Source organism: Chanos chanos, chromosome 1 (assembly GCF_902362185.1).
Source record: "Chanos chanos chromosome 1, fChaCha1.1, whole genome shotgun sequence".
Taxonomy (NCBI): Eukaryota; Metazoa; Chordata; class Actinopteri; order Gonorynchiformes; family Chanidae; genus Chanos; species Chanos chanos.
The window spans coordinates 45297413-45306293 of record NC_044495.1 but is presented as its reverse complement, the minus strand read 5'-3'; the positions used below and the strand labels follow the sequence as shown (position 1 = coordinate 45306293).

General features: G+C 41.8%; 1 protein-coding gene across 1 annotated transcript in view; it reads right to left on the bottom strand.

Moving 5' to 3' along the window:
* The window catches only part of adamts3 (ADAM metallopeptidase with thrombospondin type 1 motif, 3), an 81654-nt gene extending 73683 nt beyond the window's left edge, over positions 1–7971 (bottom strand). The window contains exons 1-3 of the mRNA XM_030794340.1: positions 7906–7971; positions 7290–7311; positions 5328–5740 (exon numbers count right to left, since the gene is read on the bottom strand). Coding sequence (XP_030650200.1) covers positions 5328–5740; positions 7290–7311; positions 7906–7971 — 501 coding nt within the window. The remainder of the gene's footprint in view (positions 1–5327; positions 5741–7289; positions 7312–7905) is intronic.
* Between the last annotated feature and the right edge of the window lie 910 nt (positions 7972–8881).

Here is an 8881-nt window from a genome sequence, read left to right as displayed (position 1 = left end):
CCACACCACATTTTAGGATTTTGTGGCAGTGTTGATTTCAACACTGCGCTCTTTGTGCAGGTTTGTGTGGAATGCAGGATCTGAATATGAAGAGAGGTGGTGTAGAGAGGAGTTCAAAGGCCTTGCCCTGGATCTCAGGAACATCGGTGGCCACAAACATGAAAAACGGGACTGATGGTAACACAGACAGAGAGGAGAGGGGAAAAACGCTCCAGTGATTAATAATGGTATTACTCTGAAAACAAAGGTTTGCTAGAATGAAGTCTGGAGTCCAGCCAGAAGTTTCTGTGAATCAATGCCAGAATCTCAATAATACACTCTAGGAAAGATCAGAGATGAGAGACAGACAGTGAGAGGTTGAGAGGACTGTCTCTCAGCGACCTGGCATAGGAACATGGTAAAGAGCATCAAAGAGGTCTGGATGCTGAGAGATGAGTAGACTGGAGTAGACTGGAGTCTGCAGCTTGGAGTCTATAGATTGGAGACTATAGGCTGAAAGACTGTGGATTAAACACTACATTTTGGAGAACATAGTCTGGAGACTGTAGTGCGAAGACTGTAAGCGGCATAGTCTCTCATTCTCTTACCAGGACCCATTGTAGGGGATCGAAGTTAAGCTATGGTAAGCTAAATCACTAGACCAGTATGGAGGTCACTCATACATGGAGATGTACGATGTAAAGAAGGTAGTGACCAGACCTGTTACACAGGTGGAATGAACTCATAGTTTATATGTGATGGAAAATTCATAAATTAGCACAAATGTTCATTTCAGCTGAGAAAAAAGGATTAACCACTAACATTTTAGCTCTGAAATGGCTGAAACATCTGGTTGACTGAGAGAAAGTCAGTGACACATGTGCTCTCTGTTAGATAGATTATTTTGGTAATAAAATAATCATCTGGGGAGCTGGACGCTGGAAGCAGTCACTCGATCTGCATGTTTCCCTGTGAATTTGGGTGCTTGAAATCCAAGTCCTTAAAATCAAATATGACAATAAAGCAAGCTGCCAACTAGTCATAATATTTGCTTCTTAGGGGCAGGGAGACAGTTTGAGTGTAGTGCACTCTGCCTGGCTGCTCAAACAGCACTCAGATTGCTTAACTCAGCCACAGTTATTACATCATAATGAGGAATCCGTTAACCCAGTTTCTCCTGACCTGGCCAACAACATGCCGGTCTCATATGCTCATGTCCTCCTACACACACCACCCCACGGCTACTGCCTCCCCTCAGAGAGACGAATCATCCACTTCTCCCACTATCGCTCTCTCTCTGTGTGTGTCTGTGTGTAAGACAAACATATATGTACACACGCACATAAAAAAGCACACACACACACACACACACACACAAACACACACACACACACACACACACAGTGTTTAAAGACTTCTAGTCATAAGATAGCAGTAATCATGGGAAATGATGTTCACGTGACAGAGTGCACATCAAGGACACCAAAAACCCTGTGTCTGACCCATCTGACCCTGTGCCTGGTCCATCTGACCCTGTGTCTGACCCATCTGACCCTGTGCCTGGTCCATCTGACCCTGTGTGTGACCCATCTGACCCTGTGCCTGGTCCATCTGACCCTGTGTGTGACCCATTTGACCCTGTGTCTGATCCATCTGACCCTGTGTGTGACCCATCTGACCCTGTGTCTGGTCCATCTGAAGAGTAAATGAATTTTTGCATCGACTTACATCATGCTGTATAAATCCCTCAACATGAGCATTTGGACATGGGTATGAACTATTGGCCTACAAAGTTCCAATGATACTGTTCGCTTGGTTAGTTTAACATAAACATTATCAGAACTAATGCTAATAATGGTATAGGTTGTAAAATGCTAAAGTAACACAAACACTATCAGAATTGGTTTTGCTGGTCTGGCCAAAACACTACCTGAACATGCGTCATTCACTGAAAAACATACAGCCACTTTTGAGTCTACTCCCCATATTCACAGCTATACTAGGCCAGCTTTTTTCACTCAGACATCAGAAGATTAAGTAGTCAGATATCAAACTGTCAAATGAGTCTAAATCTCTAAAACAGGGGTGTCAAACTCAATTTGATCAAGGGCCAAATTGTAATTTTATGTCTCACCACCCCCCCCTCCCAAACCCCTCCCTAAACCAAATAGGCTAAATAGTGTTAAATTAACAACAAACAACCATACCCCATTATATTCCATTGACTGTAGTTTACTTTGGGTTCCCTCCCCAGACAAAAAATCACCAGCTGGGTTGTGTCATTAATGTCTGTGCTCTCGTCTGCAGCAAGGGAGAACACAACAAATCTGCTCGCTGTTTCGGATAGCTGTATTTCTATGCTACTAACTAGCTCACTGGTTCTCTCTGCCACAGTATTTCTGGACAGACTGATGCTTGCAAATTCTTGTTTCTTCTCCGGACAGACTACCGTGCAGACTTTGACCATGCACTGCTTTAAAAAAGCACCCCCTGAAAAAGACCTGGACGATTTCACTGTTTCGTGGCATGCGATAAAACTCACTTTTCCACCAACATCTGTCTGTCTCTTGGCCACAGTGAACATATTCTGTTGTAATTCAAGGGCTTTTTTAATTTGCCCTCTTTTTGACGCTTCTCTTCATAACTAGATGTCGTGCTAGAGGTCGTGTTCCCATGGTGCCAGCGCTTTGCACGTAGCACTGCATGATAGGATTTGAAGTTAAACTACGTTATTGCGGGCAAAATTGCGGGCCGTATGAAAGAACAGGAAGGGCCGTATGCGGCCCGTGGGCCTTGAGTTTGACACCCCTGCTCTAAAACCTCGTTTACATACGGTCTCGAGAAGCGTAGTATGAACAATAATTCCACAGGGATCCAATACATGATGTTTGGAATTACAAAGTAAGATGGATAAGTTGTTCACTTTTTTACCCATGTCGATAACAAAGTTAATTTTTTCAAAGCCCAAAATGGGATAAAAACTGCTTACTACCCTGTCATTTCAACCACTAAAAACTAACTTGGGATTGGCTCTCTGATCACACACACCAAAAACAGAAGACCTGAGCTCAGAGGCAAATTTGTAAATCCATGTCAGTATTCCTCATAAAATATTTGTTTCCTCAAAGCACATTTGACATTTTCTAAAAATAAGAACAATTCCTTTGAAAGTCGATACATTCTAGTATATCTTTATCAGAGACAGAGAGTGCTGTCTGACCATACAGAAATCAGGCCTGTAGCTCAGCATTCTCGGGCCAAAAACAGATCAGTACATACAGCAATGCAGCCAAACTCAAAGTCCCCCACGTCTCTCCTTTACTGCCTGACTAAAATAACACACCACCATGTCTTTAATATCATAAATCCTGACAAACAGGCACAGGGAATATGGAGAGGAATTTGGGTTGCATGTCATGCTCCGTCTCCTCATTTGTCTCTAATCTGCGATGAACAACCTAACTTTACCAGACTGTCAATAGCTTGTTTACAAAAGCTGCTTCTGCTTCTTCCCTGTTTCTAATATTTATTTATTTACAGTTTAAAGGCCTTGTATTAACTACAAAGGAATTCTTGTACACTTATGTTCTTAATGTCACTTTTAATTAACTCCCTGAAAAAATACTTTTTTTCTCTCATCTCATCCTCACAGAAACTCCAGGAAAGTTCAGCCAAACAGGACACTGAGAACCAAGCCCAAACAGGACACTGAGAACCAAGCCCAAACAGGACACTGAGAACCAAGCCCACACTTACACAGAGACCCATGGCTCATTTTAGGGTTATCCCCTGTGTCATTAGCAGGGAAGGCCTAGTGCTGGAAGAATCCCAAAGACCTAGGAAGTCACTCTATTCATCACCATCTTAGAACCACTCCAGTTCAGTCCACTGCAGGTCACTCACCCCAGTTTGCATTATACAGAGGGAGACAAACACAAAAGGGGCTGGAAGAAAGGCACAATAATGCACATCTGTTTCTCCCTCTCTGATCTGACTTAAGCTTTTCAAATTCCTTGTTGACTTCAAAAACACACTCTATAGTTTTAATGAACAGCGGAAACACAGAGCTGTGAGATGTTGATCCTACTCAACTGTATGTGAATATGTATGATGTGATCAAAGCCATTCCCCAAACACAGCTATGTCACACCTGCACTACAGAGCCTGCATGTGGGACTGTTTTCACACCTTCTCTGTGATTATAAAGGCTAAAAAGCAGGAAGAGCGTCTTTTCCATCATGAGAATCCACTTTAAAACTTTTTCTCAGTTTTATGTTTTTAATCATTAACTGCACACAGAGCAAAGATGGAAGAAAATGGAGGTCTAATTAAGCATCGCTTGCTTTTGACTGCTGTGTCCTTCCTCCTTAGGAGTTACATGGTCATGTTTTTAATAATGAGCCACTGAGAAAGCCAGAACTGTGGTTTTAACATTGCAGCCTGGGAAATTTGTGATTGCCCATGTTACATAAAGAGAAGAGGACATCTGCTGGACATGATAACTTCACATGTTTTTCAGAGAAAATCGTCAGGCAGTGGGACCACAGCACTGAGATGAAAACAATTTTGGAAACTCATTCAAACACAGAGGTGATGGCTCTTTTTCTCTGCTCCTGTGTTGGTAACAGGGACACAGGACACCTTGGTAAAGCAGCACTGGAGAACCTTGGATTTAAATGCTTTTCTTAAGCATCTGGCAGCAAAAGAAAAAGGGTCAAGAATATTACAGTCTAGATGGTCCTACTGACTCAGAACCCCTGGTGTTGCAAAAAGGATTTGAACCAGCAAAACTTTCAACACTTGGTGTGAAGCCCAAACCCAATGAGGCACTGTCACACACACTGGCAAAACTGTGTGTGGAGATCTGCCAAAGCAAGACCAAAACAGGTGACCACTCCTTTTTCCTAATGCATTCCGACACTGTTCTGGCCCTCAGGACAGTGCAATAATGCAAGCTTTGGATATCAGGCCTCAGAACCAGTGATCTGGGCTTGTATTACATTACATCTCTACATCTATGTCAAAGTTTACAAGGATAAGATATCTAATTCACTTAGACACAGGCAAACAGTCTGTGGGCTTCAGATCTGATGGTGTGAGTTATCTAACACTACAACAATGAGTACAACTGTCAGTCAATGTAGAAAACTCAAGGACACCAAAAATTAAATGTGGTAGAATAAAACAGCCTGCAGAGTCCACACGCCAAGCCCATTGGCTTTAGGATACTTAATTTATGTAAAAATTAAAAACTTTCTTGAAACCTAAGGGAAGTGTTTTTTTCCTCAGTCTAAACATGTTTGAAACACAGCAGGTTATTTCTGAAACAGCACAGAGAGAACACTCACCAGACCATCACAGTTGTTAATGGCAACTGATGCTCCTGGCATGTCTGTGACATCTCCAATAAAAGTACAGTCAGTCTTCAGTGGCTCCCTCCTCACGATCCGTTCTATAAGTACACTCGTCCCGTTCTCCACCTCTCCGCTGCTGTCCGATGCCTCCACCTCATCGTGCCACTCCACCATAGCTCCGGGAGCCACCAGCCGCTTGTTTGGGTGTAGTCGGAGGTGGAACTCCTTCCCAAAGGCGGTGATGTTAAAAAACATCCTCTCTCCACCCTGCTCCGACCCTTCCGGGACATCCCGCCTGACACGCTGCTTGTGACTGGCTGAGAGGAGGTGTGACAGGAAGTGCCCCTCCGAATCAGTGCTGATGGGCGTGACCAGTCCATACTCCTTCAGTCTACTCTTCAGGAAGTCTGAGAGAAGCAGCAAAAATAAAACTTGTGCTAGGCGTTTGCTTAGGTTTCAAACCAAACCAAAACTGCCTTACATCAGCGCATCAGTGAGTCAGTGCCCTAGTAAAGAGTCATAAAATGTCTTGATGTGCTTTCCCATACACTGTGATCAAACAAATCACTTCAGCCCTCACATCCTCTACAATAACACCACTGCATGCTGGATGGACTGCCACATTTTAATGTGAGGTTTAAACAGCATGAGACAAAGCCCAGCTCAGCAAAGAGGAGGTCTCACCACACGAAAGGCACTCTCAGTGAAAATTGAACTTATCTGACAAACTCATTTGAATAAAACCAACACATCAAATTCTCCAGAGACCAACGGAGCAGGCACTATGCTAGTCCTATTACCATGAGATCAGATAGGTATGAAACAGACGGGAATTACAGGATCAACTTGCAGATGACTCAACTGAGTTCAATCTGTGGTCATTCATTTCTGGTGGACATAGCACTGAAAACAGTGAACAGTCCTCAGACACTCTTTCATTTCAAAGCCGTTTCTCATTCCCATTCATATGTAGGAATGGGAATGAGGTAAAGAATCTAAAATCAAAAATACAAATGCCTTGTCATTTGCCTATGGTAGCTCTAAATAGGTGAAAAATAAGGTCAGCCATCACTGTTTGATGACAGTTCTGATGAAAACACATGCTGTGACTTGCAGAGCCATCTGCCTCTTCGCATATATAAGCCTTGTCATAATAATTGTCAGGGCAGCTAACCAGTATCAGCCAAAAAGTCTTCTAGAGAAGTTTCTAGATCTTTGTTAATTCTGTCATTGTCTCTGATTACAGAGGATTAACCTGAATATGAGTATGAATAACTAAACGCAGGGACCTTATTCTCTTACTTTCATTCAAAACTTCAGTGTTTAGACTGAGCAGCCAAAGCAGTCTAATCCAGTCTAAACAGATGTCTAAAAGCCCTATAGACATGGTTCAGGATGTGATACAGAATACAGTACAGTATGTTTTTTGGTAGCATGTATGTAGTATTCATGTTAGAAATATCTGCCCCATAAATGTTTGAGAATTCACTGTATGGCATGCATGTTATTTACTCTAACTTGTGTATTGTGCTTGGATTTCCAAAAACCTATTCAGCAGTTTATGTTATAGCATATTAGTAAACACTTTAACTCAGCAGTAGCCCCTGACTTTCTTAATAACAGACTAATGGAAGGAGTGTTGGTTTGTATATTTTCACATATACTAACAAAAACTCCACTATGAGCTTGTACAGTCATCAAGCCTCATTTTCATATTTTCTGTGTAATGCATACACCATAAGGCAGAGTGGAGAAACTCCACCTCTCCCCTCTTTACTGAAACACTGCAGCAACTGTCAGTTGGCTGAGAAGTTATACAAATATTACTGGAATTCCACATGCTTGGACTTTTTTAACTACTCTGAATTTGGAATACGCATAGATACTGACATTTAAATGACCGTTGGAATTGTAATTAAGAGTGAATTTGAAATAAAGAGAACAGTTTCATCTTACCTTCTTTATCTACTTCACCAGTCTGAAAAAAAACCCAAAAAAGCGTTTACGACCTTAATTACAACAAAACAAACATCAAAAAGCACAAACGTAAAATGAACAAAACATGTGTCTGAGCAACTCAAAGGATAAGCCATAAGAACTGAATGGACGAAGTTATCCAGGGATCATGTTAGATCCTGAAAATTCTGGCGCACGCTCAACTTTCGATTTCACGTGTTGCCTGGCATGCTGTCTAATCTCAATGACAATGTACATACAAACTGCAGGTAAGAGATTCGTCGTGTTTGGGATTATTCTCTCTCCCGTGCGCACAATCCAAGGAGATTCACAGATGAGTTCTCTCGGAATTAGCTGTGGGCTGGGTTACCACACCACGTCTGATTATCAGTTTGCTAAACTTCTGAGTTGATGGGCTGCCAGCAGGAATTACAAGCTAGAAGAACACATCGCTGGTTTTTGTCTATCATTAACACTTAATCTTTCAGGAAACTGCCGCCCTTTGAAGCCAACATATTATTGGGGCTCTGACTAAGGTTTTTCGTTTAATATTAACTTTTTAAAGGACATTTGCTTCCAGTGAACAAGAAATGAATTGAAATTGGCGGTTACTTACCAAATCGGCTGAAGTCAAACTTGCAACAACTCCTACTAAAAGTAATCTTAGTGACAGGAGAACCATCACGGGTCGACTTTCAATCACAGGACGAAGAACACACACTAGTCCAAATCAGATGTTTCGTTTTGCTCTCTTCTCCTCTAAAAAGAGACGAAACCAGTCATTAAACACTATCAAATCTCAAACGTAAGTGAATCTCAACGTTTTCTAACAGTTAATTAAATACTACTCAAATTAACTGAGCGTTGTAGCACTTGGGTTAATGTATCTGTTTATTCTCGAAAACTTGTAAGTTAGACCCTCCTTTTTGGAGACAGTTTATGGGACTCCTGCTCGCCTGGACAGAGCAGTCTATGAGCTCTGGCAACCTGGCTCTTCACTCTGGCTAATGTACTACAGACCAGCCCTGCCGTGACGTCACTTTCTCCTCATTCCCAGCGAAACGCGTTGTGAAAAAAAAAAACGGAATATGGAAAGAAAACACATGGTAGTACTTTTGAACTTGGATGCTGTGAAAACCGGGCCCTGGACAATATTTTTACTGCAAATTTGTGTGTTTCTTCTGACTTGGTAATATCTGGATGACTCAGTGGCATACAACGGATATTTTATTTCACTTGTTTCATGAGAGAATGTTGAGAATGTTAAAGACCTGATGCAATACCTCTGAGAAAGTCTACATTGAAAGGGAGCACAGGACAAAAACATTCAGTTCTTAAATGTTAGCAAAGCCTCACTACTATGCTGTAACTATACTGTGTTTCAGTTGGAATAAATTATTAACTTGTGATTGACTGGTTAATTGAGTGAGTGACTGAGTGACTGATAGATGTTCTACATTAAAATGATCAAGATGCAGATGTATGCCCACTGACTGTGTGAATGATGCTTCCTGATAATAGACACACACACACACACATCTAAGTTCTTTCTCTTTTACATGAGCAGGGAGCTAAATACAGAAGACTGCCTT